General features: G+C 31.2%; 2 protein-coding genes and 1 non-coding gene across 4 annotated transcripts; 2 read left to right on the plus strand and 1 right to left on the minus strand.

The window, feature by feature from the left end:
* Window positions 1–1758: 1758 nt before the first annotated feature.
* On the plus strand, window positions 1759–4662 carry LOC122607262 (uncharacterized protein Os08g0359500). Its single transcript, XM_043780199.1, has 6 exons — window positions 1759–1878; window positions 3294–3474; window positions 3642–3795; window positions 3876–3916; window positions 4001–4181; window positions 4340–4662. Exons 1-6 carry the CDS (start codon window positions 1874–1876, stop codon window positions 4417–4419), a joined length of 642 nt encoding a protein of 213 aa, XP_043636134.1. The 5' UTR covers window positions 1759–1873; the 3' UTR covers window positions 4420–4662.
* Window positions 4663–7011: 2349 nt separating this feature from the next.
* TRNAV-AAC lies at window positions 7012–7085 on the plus strand. The gene has a single exon. It is a non-coding gene; the product is annotated as a tRNA-Val (tRNA).
* Window positions 7086–7401: 316 nt separating this feature from the next.
* Window positions 7402–10821, minus strand: LOC122607713 (thiamine pyrophosphokinase 1). 2 transcript variants are annotated; one of them, XM_043780738.1, is made up of 6 exons: window positions 10613–10821; window positions 10381–10480; window positions 9119–9191; window positions 8648–8749; window positions 8303–8552; window positions 7402–7672 (listed from the first exon to the last, which is right to left on the minus strand). In XM_043780738.1, the coding sequence occupies exons 1-6, from the start codon at window positions 10776–10778 to the stop codon at window positions 7545–7547; spliced, it is 819 nt and encodes a 272-aa protein (XP_043636673.1). In that variant the 5' UTR covers window positions 10779–10821; the 3' UTR covers window positions 7402–7544. The 2 variants fall into 2 exon arrangements, with proteins under 2 accessions (XP_043636673.1, XP_043636674.1); XM_043780739.1 differs by having other exon boundaries at window positions 10381–10485; window positions 10613–10807.
* Window positions 10822–14842: the final 4021 nt, after the last annotated feature.

Here is a 14842-nt window from a genome sequence, read left to right on the forward strand (position 1 = left end):
TACCGTTAATATCATTTCCACCTTGACCAGTATATACAATATCGTATTGATCACACAATACAATGGCAATATATAACTAATGGAAATGTGTACCATTTCAACTCATGCAATTTCAGTTTTAGGGTTTAATTTTTGGGGAATTTTGGGGGGAAAGAAGAAAGGGGAAAACGATCGGAGAGAGAGAAAGTTGTATAAAAGGGCTAAATTATAAATTACGATGTATATAATCCGTAATATTTGCATTTTTTGTTTTAGTCAATGCCACGTAAGCAAATTCGATGATGTGGCATGGGCGTCAAAAACTAATGATATTCCCCTTTTTAGGAAATTTATGAAAATTGGATCCTTTAAAGTTTAAATAGACGAAAACAAAATAGGTTCCCATTTTTAGGAATTCTGGGTAAATAAGTTACCGTTTTATGTATTTTTCCCTAAAATTTATAGGTATATTATATGAAGATTTTCAAATCTCCCTATACTATTAAAGGATGAAATACTAATAAGTTGTCAGCCACCTAGCATGGCCAACAATATTTCTTTTTATGTCAGGGTGATATTAGATTTCACTACCCAATTTTTTTTTGTTTTATCATTTAGGTAACATTTGTGTATATATCATATGTGTTATATATATTTGTCTTAAAAAAAATAATCCAAAGACAAAAATAAAACAAATAGGAATCTTGAATTTTTAAGACGAAATACGGTAGTTATTGGATCAGATAAAAGGTACATATTGGTTACAAAAATTAATATAATTTTACTCAAAATGTTAATTATTTCACTTTAACGGATATACTGAAAACAAAGTTATTCAACAAACCCATGTGTTATGCGGGATTTAAATCTAGTTAGTGAATAATATAAATGGGTAAGTTTTTTTGAAAAAATAAATAACAAATAGATGAGGTTTTTGGTAAAATAAAACAATAAGTTTTTTTTCATTGAAAATCTCCGTGCATATTAAATTACTACTCGTAATTGTTATAGATTTATAAAATTATTTGTAGATTGCCCATTATGAATGCTTTGCAAAAATATTATCATTTGTAAACTTCAAACTAATTGACAACAAGAATGGTCGGCTGAATCCAACCTGATCTGTCTTGACCTACACGGCTACACTATAACTACTCATTTGAATTGAGCTTTGGTCCTGAAACTGGTAGCCTGGCTGCCCAATGGCCAGAACAGAACAGAACTTGTTGAAAAGATAACCACATACAGTAGAATAGTAAAGATAGATTGATGGGGATGGGGGTTTGTTGGGAAAAGAGAAGGGTTATTCATTGTATATCTATATTTTCATAAATATTATCATATATATGTATATTTTATTTTATTGTCATTAACTTACTGTATTATGTAATATATAAAATGAAAAAGAATTATAGTGTAAATGTATAAGAAAGGTTAATTTTGTCATTTAAAATAGACTATATTTAAATTCCCATAACTGAATTCCATTAGAATTCAGTCAACCAAACACAATACTTATTTGAAAACTTTAAAATTTCAATTACTTAAAATTCTAATTCAATTGAGTGATTTCAATTTCTTTAAAAACATTATGTAAACCAAACGCCCCTTAAAAATTTATGATAGCTCAATGACAAAACACCCTTTTTTTTAACCATCTAATAAAGCCCAAACAAGCCCAACAAAAACCCAAAAATAGAAATTATGGGTTAAAATATTTTGGCCCAACATAAAAAATCCCTTTATAGGAAATCCTCTAAAAGGGTTTAAGAACCAAATATAATCACCAACACGCCAATAAAACTCAACAACAACAGCGTTTGTTTCTAGGGTTTTCTTCACTTCACTTTTTTTATATAACAATTATTATTATTATCTTCTTTCAGATAACAAGATGAGGTAATCTTATGTTCATCTTTACTTTCTTGTTGCTTACTTTGATATAATTTATTTTCTGTTAGATCTTGTCAGTTTTTTTGATTGTTTTTTTTTTTGTGCACTTAATTCCTTTTTGTTGTTGATATCTGAAGTAATTGATGGATTATCTTTAATGGGGTTTGAAAAAGTTTGAAGCTTGATTACTGTTTGTGTGTTTTCTTGAGATATTTAAAGTCCAATTAGCGCTCTCTCTCTCTCTCTCTATATATATATATATATATATACTGTATTGGGGTTTTGGTAATTAGATGTTTAATCAGCAGCCAACTAGGCAGGCAGGCTGGTTTATTATTCACTTGGACAAAGTGATTTGTAAATTGATATTGGTATTTATATATGGACCAATTAGAGTATTAGACTGATTTTTTATTATGATATTGGTTTAACTTTTGGATGTTAGTAGCTGAATTTGCAACAGATGTGTATGTACTTTTGTATGTATAATTATATTTGAATTTGTGATTTGGGTTTGGGGTTTAGAAAGTTTGTGACTTGATATGTGTGTATCGGTATATCTATATATGTAAATTTGGTTTGGGGTTTGAAGTTTGTAACTTGATTAGTATGGTGGTAATCTTTTACATGTATATATGGAATGGAGTTTTGAGAGTTGGGTGCTTTATGAGGATCATATTTTTTTTGAGTCTTAAAAAGATTAGCAGTTAATATTGAATATAAACCTTGTCTACTGTTTTCATTTTTTTGGCTGTTTCTGTAGTTTTTGGGCTTTTGGAAGTTTTTTACTCCTGGTTATCTGTCTAAAACAATTTATTAGATATAACTTCTTGCCTAGTTGTGTTGTAGAGACTGTCTAAAACAAGTTTTTTACTCTTTGTTACGTCTATTTGCTCATTGGTTAATAGGAATGTAACCTGGGGTGGTTTGGGTAGGTCAACATAAGTGAAATTGTGTAATGGGCCTTGATGTCTTTGGGTCAAAAGAGTTCGACTGTAGCACTGGTGTAAACAGGTCTGGCTGGATTGTGTTCACCTGGTAGCATGTTTTAGTCCTTGTATCTGGTTATGTTAATGATGAAATACTCATGTTTTCCAATACTTTATCAAAGTTATGGTCTAGCTTAGTTACTGAGCTAACCTATATTGGATGTGGTAGATATTTCAATACTAGTACCTGCTACCTGCTACTATATTAGCTGATAATAATTTTTATAGTTATTATGATTTTTGCCCATTAATAATAAAGTTTAACATAAAGTGAATCCTTTTTACATATATTTTCTAAAGAGGCTTTTTATACATTGATCACCAGCTAATACTTGGATAAATTATAGTCATTCTCCTTTTCAGTATGAGTGTCTGTCTTTCTGTTGTTACAATGTAGTCAACTGAATATATAAATTCTGTTTATATTTGTAGTCGCCATCCTGAGATTAAGTGGGCCCAAAGGGAGGACAAAGTTTTTATCACTGTGGTTTTAGCCGATACAAAAGATGCCAAAGTCAATCTTGCTCCTGAAGGAGTTTTTACTTTCTCTGCTACAGCTGGTGAGCATGCATACGACTTGAAGCTGGAGCTTTTTGACAAAGTTAATGTAGAGGTGATTGCTTCTCTCTTTTTACTAGTCTTTAGCTTGTATTCCTCTTCAAGTTTTTGGAATGGTTTATGCAAGTTCTCTTTGAAATCATACTTTTATCAGATACAAAATGGCATTCAGGATTTCTCTTTATTTCATCTTTTATTCACTTTTTTATTTGTTAAATGCAGGAGAGCAAAATAAATATTGGTGAGAGAAGCATATTTTGCGTTCTGGAGAAAGCAGAGCCAAAATGGTGGAACAAACTCGTTGGAGGAGATGCCAAGACCCCACATTACGTTAAGGTTGATTGGGACAAATGGGTAGATGAAGATGATGATGCTGGTATGCCATATATTTTGTGATTTCCATATATATAACTTATCTGTTATTCTTAAGTATAATAATTATTATAATATTGCTAGGCCCTGCTGCCGATCTTGACATGGGAGGAATGGATTTCTCGGTAAGTATATTGTGGCGTACAATTTAATATTTGTTTTGATCTCTCTAGTGATTTCTTAAATTAATGACCTTTTTGTTTTTACAGAAATTCGGAGACATGGGCGGAATGGGCGGAATGGGCGGAATGGGCATGCCTGGAATGGGCGGAATGGGCTTGCCTGGAATGGGAGGCATGGGTGGTATGGGAGGCATGGGTGGTATGGGCGGCATGCCTGACATGAGTCAGTTCATGGGCGGTGGTGATGATGAAGACAGTGATGATGAAGGTAAACTGATGAACACACTTTTAATTACAAAATCTTGTTATTGTTGCATTCTTTTTATTTTTTGTTGGAATATGAAAATACATGTCTAAGCACACCCCCTATTCCAAAATGTTGATGCCAACAACTCTTGCTAATTTGTCTAAGATTTATGATTATAGGTCAAGAAGCAGAAACCACTACAGCTGCACCAAGCAAAGCCGCTGAGGGGGCTTCTGAAGCTGCGGCGCCAAGCACATAGATTTAGTCCATGCATAATGCGCTTTGAACTTGTTTGTGCAATCAGGGTTTTTACCCTGGTGATGTTGCTACTAAGTGCTAAGACTTTGATGTCGACTAAAACATGTTTTCTACTCTTTAGGGGTAGAAACCATACTACTATCCCTTTTAATATTGGACTTTGAGTGTTGTAACTTTAGTAGCGGTTTTATGGCACATCATACTCTTATATTTGATTGGTTTCTAATTTGGTCGTGATTTTAAATTCGACATCTTTTCAAGGCTCATCTGCCAAGTTTGCTTCAAAGGTTTGTGTCTTACTATCTTCGTTGTGCCTTATAAACCTTCAATGAAACAACACATCAAGGCTATCATTTTCTTCAGTAGCAGGGCACTAAGTTTCGAGGCTTTGGGGTTATTGTTTCTCGCCTTGGTCATAATGTGGGCATGGGCTTGATTGTGCTAGTTCAGGCCCCTGCTACCTGATCACCCAATAGGGTTAGATGCAATGGTCGCACAAAAATAAGAAAGTAAAGGTTGCTTGATGTGTGCTACTCGGAGTATCTTTTGAGTTCCAAACTAGATGAAGATAACTACTACAAACTTTTTTATATCGGACCAAAAACATTGCCATTGTTTTTTCAATGGTTTTGAACAGCGTTAATCTCATTAATAACTAGATAGGTAATGAAGTAGTTATTTAAGCAATGTCTTTGTGTAGTTAAAGAAAGTTTCTCCAAATTCAGGTATATTTGCAGTTGCAGCCCTATCCAAATTCCTAAACCTGCCATCTGCTCCATAGATGAATTCGATGTCCTGAATTTGGTTTTACACAAAAACGACACCACTATTTAGCTCACATTGCTTGATTAACAAAAATGTAAGCTTCCAACACATTGGTTGACATAGTTGCGGATTTTATCCTAAGCAAGCCAACAACCACCAAGAAAGTTTCTCCAATTTGCGTCGCAAAAGAAAATATCTTCGAATACGTCCCAGTTTCTTCAAGACGAGTTTAGGAGTTTTGAAAAGGGAAAGGTTATAACTTATAAGCACCAATGCTTCCAAAAACCTATCTGTAGGCCAAAAGATGAAAGCTTTTTTATTTCCAGGTTGATTACTTATAATGGAATTTAAACACAACATCGTTACAATCGGAATGCATAGATAATACTATCTGTGATATCCTGTAACTGTAAGTATCGTATATTTTACCAAAATGTGTTCTACATATACGAATATTACATTATTATTTTAAATTCAATACGGACATTATTTATACATTTAATCACTTAATGTATTAAGCAATTAATGACAAAATAAATAAGAAAAAGAAACGGACCCTTAGACGACTTATAGCTTGTATGATAATCCATAGTCCCTTATATAGCAATTGTAAATTACTCGTATCTCGAATATGATCAATGTAAATATATTCATACGGTTTATATCTGCATTAATATCTATTTTATATGGACATATGGTGGAACTTTTCATTTATGTAATGTAAATTAACTCATTTAGTATATTATTAAAAGTTTTGATTATGAAAATCCTAAACATGTCTTACAAAAATTAAATACACTTATATTCATAACATATCATATACATATAAAATAACTTTTTCATTTTCTAAAAAAAAGCTTAATATTACCAAATACAACCGCTGTATTACTATGCTAGTTTTAAATGACGTATGAGTAATATTCAGGTTGAAACAAATCGACACATCAGAACGTTTTAGATATCAACTACGGTAAACGACTGTAATACAACTAGTTATTGTACCCGCACGTTTCCGTGAAATACTTTTTTTATATGATAAAGTTTAGGCTCAAATTTATGTCAAATATTCAAACTCAAACTTTAAAAAAGACAACTAGATATATAACAATAACAATAAGAAAAAAATAAAAAGAATAATAAGATGTATAAAAACATAAACAATGATAATGCTTTAAATGTTACATGAACGTAAGACTTCGATAATGAAAGTTATTATATATTAAAAACGTTAAATATATAAAAATACAGAATAAAATAATAAAAAACAAAGTTTTTAAAAATAAAACCATAGTTGTGTGAAAGTAGTTTGATGAAAACATAAGATCCTAAAAGTTTAGTGTTAAGAATATAAAAACGAAAACTTTTATGTGGGATAAAGACTAAAAGATAGAAACTTTCCAAGAAAAAAACAACTAAACATGTAACAATTAAAAAATGTAAAGGAATAATAAGATAAATAAAAATATAGAATAATACTTATATTAATTTTTTAAATGTTAATTAAATATAAGAGGTAATGATGATAAAAAGTTATTATATATTGAAAACGTTATATATATAACAATACGGATGAAAATAATCAGAAAGCAAATGTTTAAAAGTAAAACGTAACTATGTGAAAGTTGTTTGATAAAAACATGCGAACCTAAAAGTTTTGTGTCAAAAAAAATGAAAACAAAAACTTTGATGTCGGGTAAAAGTAAAAAAATATAAACTATAGGGGGTTCAAATGAAAATTAGTAAAAATTATCATGTGCTATTAGCACTTGTACATTACATGCTTAAAAGGCTTGTAAATTCTTATAAGTTTTTAGTATATAGGTAATATGGTTTCGTGGTGTAGTTGGTTATCACGTCAGTCTAACACACTGAAGGTCTCCGGTTCGAACCCGGGCGAAGCCACTCAAATTTAAAATAATTTTTTCCTTTAACTTTTCAATTTCATTTCATTTAATATTAAAATATAAGTAATAAGTTATTGTGTTCTCTCTTTTTGTAGCTGTGTTTTAGATAGTTTAGTTCTTCTAAATTTATCTATACTGCTGTCAATTATAGAGTGTGTATAAACGTTCATTAAAGATCAGGCAATACTCGTATTAACCTTTAAACATTTTCCCTCATTTGGGATAATTTCATATTTCCACAGTTTCAACACTAATATTACATATTCGCCTAATCAAAACTAAATATTATATATATATATATATATATACCCAAATTAAATTTAAGATTCTAAGATATATATCCAAGTACTTGAATGGTTGTCGGAGAAAACAAAATTCATAAAAAATCGCAAGGGGGACAGAAATAAAGATTGACTAAAATGAAGATGGCATATCATGTATCTTTCCTTCCTCAGGTTCATGTCTGCTGCTGCTTTCTAAGAGATATCGTCCACAGAAGATCAGAATCAGATTGGACAGTAACTGTCTCGCTTGTAACGATGTTGGATGTACTCACTAGCCCTCCAAACTTCATTTCAGTATTATCTGTAAACATACAAATAGTGGTTCAAATTAAAATGATTCACCAATCAACCAGAATCAAACTACATATACCCTGTCTTAAGATCCTATAAATATGCAGCGATTGTTTCTTTTTTCTTTCAAAATAGTAGTTTGTGCATCATTATTGTTATTTGTTAATAATGAAATGATGATATGGATTTTGGAATCACAAAATTTTGGAGGATTTATTAGATCTTTAATAAATCAAAAAAGACATAGGATGAATCATAGACGTTAACATGCGTTAAGATCAGGTAGTTCATAGCACTGGTTTTAAAACTGTGATATAAAACAAGTAATTAGCCAATAGGGTAACAGTTTGACCCATTTACTGATGAACATGTCAGGTGTGGGTTATGCTTTACCTCTAACAGTCAAGTGGTTAAAGAAAACATGTCAAATGGGTTGAAGGGGTCAAAATTTATGCAAAATGTATCGATAATGCATACAATACTAAAAACACATCATATTATTACTAAGAAAATCTTATTTTATTCAAATTCAAGACTCAACTAGGTATAACAACTGTGCCAGGGCCAATACTACCTGACCATTTTGACCGGAACCCTATTGACCTGTTTCCTAGCCACCCATTTTGCTACGTTTACTTACCGAGATTCCATCGCAGCCCAGTAGTTGTAGAACTTCCAGAAGGGGTGCCAATGGGAATAAGACCACAGTGTGGGCCCTCAACGGAAGGCTGAATGTGGATCTCATGATGGTGGGTGCCAGGAAGAAGCTGGATAAGACAATCATCGGACAGAAGAACTATTCGGGTTGTTGAGAAGCGGCAAAGTGTGTTAATGTTTCCCATTTCATGGTCAAACCTTCCTCCAAGAGCTCCAGCAACAAGTATGCACAGCTGTGAACCAAGAGTACCCAAGATCTGTTAGAACTTAACAAATTGAAAGAACACAATATAATACAATAGATGATTGTGTAATAGATTCTACTTACATTTGAGTTGTCGCCACCAGGCACCAAATCACGAACATATGTAATACATTTATGTAAATCGGTTGTGTCCTGGTCATCAGAATTATCTACAATACTCGTCCCCTGCATTTAGATAGGAGAAAGTTTCAATCCTTGCAAGTGCAATGAGTCAAATTGGGCCATAAATGAGTTGCATGGTTTAATAGTCATACTCGATTGTTTACGCTCCAAAAATTGACATATAAAGAAAGTTTGGATGATTATTTAGTCAACGGTTCTGGAAATCATACATATACACTTAAATACTACGAGTAATAACTTATGAGATACAAAAACATTGACAAATGAGTGAATGACAGCTCAACTTAACCTGACCAGGTATGTTCTTATCTAGACAGAGTAATTATCGGTTACTTGATTGAGTAATTCCCATTTTGCCACCCACAAATTCTCCCATTTATATAGCATGCATGGTTATTATAGCCAGCTTACCAGATTTCTATAGAAATTTAAAACCTCTGGTCTGATTGAATCCATGTCTCCTTTAATTACATCCGGCTTGTACCTACAATAGATATGTATTCAGATAAATTTAATATATGACCATCAGTCAGGCACCATAAAGCAAACACAGAAATTCCGGCGAATTAATATGACATCAATTTATTTTATTTAATTTGACTGCATTCCGTACAGTTTCTCAAAATATTAAGGCTTTATTGTGTCCTTGCCCTAAAATTCTAAATACAATGACTTGGATTCTGCTCAAAACAATCGCCGAACATCATGGAAACCCTTTCACCACAATCATAACGTCATCGTTAACTAGACAGACAAAATTCGAAGATCACCATTCTCCACATTCCAAATAAGGTAACGTATATGTACCACCCAAATCCTGTCACAAGATTGGTAACCCACAACCCAAAATTGGTCCAGAATCAATATCGTCACATGGGCCCAACCCGTTACACCTCATGGGGTCTCAAGAGTCAATATAACAGGTTAATCCTAAAACCTCCAAATCAGATTAAAACGAAGAAGCTCAAAACTCTAAAGTACTATCATCATTGGACGAGACATCATATATACACGTACGTAACTCACCAAAACTCTCTTCCAAAAACAAAAAAAAACACCAAATGCCGCCACTTTATTTCGGGCCTAGTGTTTCTAAATGTATCCAACATGTTACATTTTACTATAAAGTGCATCATACTCGCCAACCGTCTTATATATCTACTTGAATTCATTGCGATGGTAAAAATCTAGAGTCTTATTCATCAGAATCCGGTTTTATTATTATTTACTTTTTGCTGACTTGGCAGAAATTTAAGTTGTCACGGCATCAAAAGTTCAAAACTGATTACCAGAATGACCCTTTATACTTTCATCAAAAACCAAAACTTGTGTTTAGAACGAGTGAATGTAGCTCTTTCTTCATAAAGTTAGAAAAGAGATAAGACCCTCTTATATACATACTCTATCATCAATCACAAGTTCACAACTACAATAATCGGTCAAAACCACTCGTGTGTCTTAAGGGCAAAGCTGGGAAAGCAAATGATTTAGGCCCCGTCTTACGGTTTCGCTTTAGGCACCGATAAAAGCTTACCGTTTTACAACTATCAAAATTCTAAAACCCCACCAATTATGTATATTCCCACTTTAACAAAAAGCAAATCAAAACAAAACTCTCAGAAGCATTATATCAAACACTTTATATGCACTAAAAAATCTATTCAAAAAAGGACCTTTCTTGGATTATAGATACATCATCTTCATGATCACAAAGGTTAGGCATATCATCAAATAACCTGTTAGCACCTCCATCTGCACACACACGGATTCTTGCTGCTCTACAACAAATATTAATAATAAATATCAAAACCCCATTAATAAAAATCTAAACTTTATATATATAGACACGCATATGTATCTATAGGTGAAAAACCCATGTATGTATATATGTATATATAGACTTACAGTGTTGCCAAAGTAAAGGTGAAAAACGAGGGAGACGTTGGTTGAGGATAATAAGTGCATAAGTGGTCGGAGAAGATGAGTTTCCGGCGGTGCCGGTGATCGGAGGCGGTCGTGGTAATAAAAAGGTTGAAGAATGGGTCATGATGGTGGGTAAGTTTTCTGCCATTTTGTAGGAAAGAAAAATAATGAAATAAATGTTACAGAATCATATTTCCTTTGTAGATATAGATATAGATCATTTACTCTATTACATAGAGAAGATAAAAGGAATTACTGTAACTTGGAATTAAAGAAAACATTTTTATTTAGTTTTTGAAAAGAAAAATCTTTTGTTTAGGTGTTTTTAGAAGTTATGAGATAATAAGGTGACATCATTAGCTTTGTACTTCTAGATTTGGACCAGAGGCAGTTGGATGAGTGATGATTGAAGAATATTATAATAATTAGGTTAAACTCCTGCTGCCCTGGTCTATTTTATTTTTTACATAATTTAAAATATTTTTATAACAAAATTGAATATATAATTATATATTATAATAAGTTAGATGTTCATTATATATGTAAACATCTAATAAATAGATTGTAAAATCTAAACTTGAAATCAATAAGATTACGCTTGATATTCTTGTCCAAACCCCCCCAAAAAAGCATGGTTTGGAATTCAATAAAACACTCTTAATCAATATTACCATTATGAAACAACTCCATTAAAAAAAAAGTATTTAAGAGTACATCCTCATATGTTTGATTTGAAAGTGGTTAGTGACTCATAAAATGTGTACTTACATTGGGAACTCAACTTAGTATTTAGTAGAATTAAGTATTATACGTATATGTTAGCGGGAAGGAGTGGTATTTGGCAAACCCATTGACCGAGTTGGCGGTAGGGCAGTAACATCACCGCTTATGTTACGCCGAAGAAGATAATGTGTGAATTTCGATAAACTTCACCAAAAAGAGAGAGGATGGAATATGGGTTGTGGGGGCACTAATGACTAAAATTATTGTTGTTTCTTTTTTCTTCTATTTTTCATATGTATGATGATGGAAGTTATATATATCAATTTATATATACTATTTCTTCTAATATTTGGAAGTAATCACAAAATGTTTTTCTGTTATATTACTATTTTAAATTTAAATATATTTATTTGAAATATTTATAATATCTATTTGAAATATTTATAATACCCGTAATGAAATTAATTTTGTTTTTTTCTAATATCATATATATATATATAGTCTTATAAAGAAGTAAAAAAAGTAATCTCTATCTTTTCTTCTTCTTTAAACTTTTTTAATTGCTTATATTTTAGTCCCTATGATTTGATACTATATAACATTTGAAACTATATTTATATTTATATTAATTACATTTCGATCGCCCCTATATTTTTATTTTATTTTATTGTTGATTGTATTTTATTATTTATTTAAATGTTTTAATTTATATAGTTTTTCATTTTATGTATTAAAAATAAATGGCATAAAAAAGTAAATAGTATTTATACGTTTGGTGAAGTTCGATGAAAGTGATGTTAGTATTTTGGTAAAGTTTGGTAAAGTTTGAGGAAAAATAAAGTGGAGGTTTTTATTGGAGAGTGATAAGGTGAAAAATTAATAAAAGTTTGGTTATGGAATGACTACTCCTTCCCTCTTATAGATTTGATTTAATTAATATAACTCATGCATTCTATGGACTAATAAAAAATTTTGAAATTATAAAATATAACCCATGCATTCTATGGACTAATATAATTTTTAATTATTGACTAATTAATTTTAATAAATAAATGAAAAACCGACACATGTACTACTATGTATACTAAAGATTATTCACTTTAAAAGTCAAAGAAAGATAACCGACATCGGCTATATTGATTAAGGGACTAATAAAAAATTTTGAAATTATAAAACTTGAAAATTTTTAAAATATAACCCAAGCTCCAATAAGTCTATCAGCATCTACCTCGGCACCTGTTCACAAAGTGAACTCACTTAAAAATTTATTCACTTTCAAAGTCAAAGAAAGATAACCGACATCGGCTAAATTGATTCATCTTTAGTATATAAAAGTTAAGGCTAAACAAGAACATATCAATTTAATCAACAGTTAAAAAGCATGAAAGATTTCTAGAAATTAAACTTGTACTTTGCTATCAACTTACATACTAAAAACACGAAATCAATTGAAAAAATGACACGCTTTATTTTAAAGCATTTATAATTTTTTTAAAAAAAAAATATCACTTATAACTTGTTAGATTTAGGCAAACCTATTTCCTAATATTTTGTGTTTAAAAAAAAAATCCTCGTGCTTTAGTTTTATCTCTGCCAAATTTTTATATTTGGATTCATAATTAAGTTGAATAATATATAAATGAAAAATGAATCTGGATATGAAAGTTTTAAGTTTCTATGAAATTTATATGATAAATCGTACTAAAAAAGAAATCATGTATTGTGAATTATAAATAACTAAAAGTTTTGGCTTGCATTAACTAATTACTAAAAACTTTCAAAAGTATTTGAATGATAATAACATTAAAAAAAAAGTTAAATCCTCATGTCTAGCTATATTAATTATCGGTTGAACAATTGCAAGATATATATTTTAAGACAACAATAGTATTTCTATTGTGACTTACCAAATAATAAACAAAATTTCTTGTGGTTCAACTCGCAAAGAAGCTCACATGCTAACTTGGGAGTCACAGGTTCTATTCCTACCTTCAACATTTCTATAAAAAGTTTAGTAAAGCATGATTGTAAATCTTGATTACTTAACTCAAAAGAATGCCAAGTTGATTTCAGTTTTTCTTAAATTTCATTCTCGTACTATTTTGGTGATTAGTTAAGTCATTTCTAAATTGATAAGACCTATACTTAATATCTACGACTTTATTTATGATTATAAGTCATAACAACGTTTATGTGGAAACAACTACAAAATCGATATCTAATTGCCTTGGGCATATTCTGCTCCCACGCGATATTGGTGTTTATGCGTCTTTTAGGTTATCGGGCTTGCATTGGTGGTGGCTTCATTTCAATTTCTTAGCCTATGGCCCCGCTTTCTTCATGGTTTAACTTTGTAATCACACTTTGTAAATTTGCTACTTGTAGAGGGCATGATTTGATTATGTTCATTTGTGGTGATGGTTCGATATCCTGGTAGTGTTGTGCCAACAGAATCTTCATTGATCATGGTTTTGGTAAAATGTTTACAAGGAAGGAAAAAGGAAAATGGTTATTGGTTTCGTTACAAGATTAGTGGGTTTTGGGATACGATAGTGCCACTCGTTTAAGCATAAGTTACATCTAGTTTATGGGGGGTTGACCTTGGGTTAAATTCGTAGACAGTTCCCTTGTGATAGCTAGCCAGAGCCTGCTCTAGAGTATTAGTGTTAGGCTATAGTGAGATAAGGTCTTACTAAGAGTTTGGGGGTCACTAATTATAAGAGGTGGTGAAAAAATGGAAGTTTGTAAAATACTGACATCCTCAAGGTTAACTATTCGAAGGAACGTATGATCAATCGTCGGATAAGTTGTATGTGGATGAATCTAAAAAAAATAAGTCAAAGCTAAAAAACTGGTGAGGAAACTGTTTGAAAAAGACTGGTCATAGTGTCAAAGGGTATCTTTATCAAGGCTTCGGCCAAGAGGTTCTTAGAGTAGACCCTCTGAGTAGTGTTAGACTATTAGACTCGGTTTATGCGTTGGTCATGAGGTTAAAAACAACCATGATTATAGTCGTATTTTGAAATTTGAAGATTTGTAAATATGTACAAGCTGGAAAATAAACATCACACGGTAAAAGGTTATACATAAAAATGACTTATCTACAGCCGCTTGTAAATACAAAATTGAAAACTCCTTAGGAATATTTTCTTGTCCAAGTCAGAATTCCAACTCAACACAAGTTTGCTTCAAGGTCTAAATTATAACAATTCACTTCGAAGCAATACTCTCAAGCATGGCTAGAATTGGAAAACAAAAGATATCGACCTCAGCAGGAAGCTTTGTTATATATATATATATATATATATATGGAGAGAACCGTGATGACCACTAGTTTTTCTCCCTCTTTCTTCATTTTTGTGTGGTTTATTATTTTTTTTATTTTTATTTTTCACTTTTTGAAAAAAAAATTTGTTTCTTATTTTCTTTTAACAAAACCCCATTCCCAAAAAAAAAAAATTTAAATTTTTTTTTTTTTTGTAAAAAATC

This window comes from Erigeron canadensis, chromosome 7, assembly GCF_010389155.1.
Source record: "Erigeron canadensis isolate Cc75 chromosome 7, C_canadensis_v1, whole genome shotgun sequence".
Lineage (NCBI taxonomy): Eukaryota > Viridiplantae > Streptophyta > Magnoliopsida > Asterales > Asteraceae > Erigeron > Erigeron canadensis.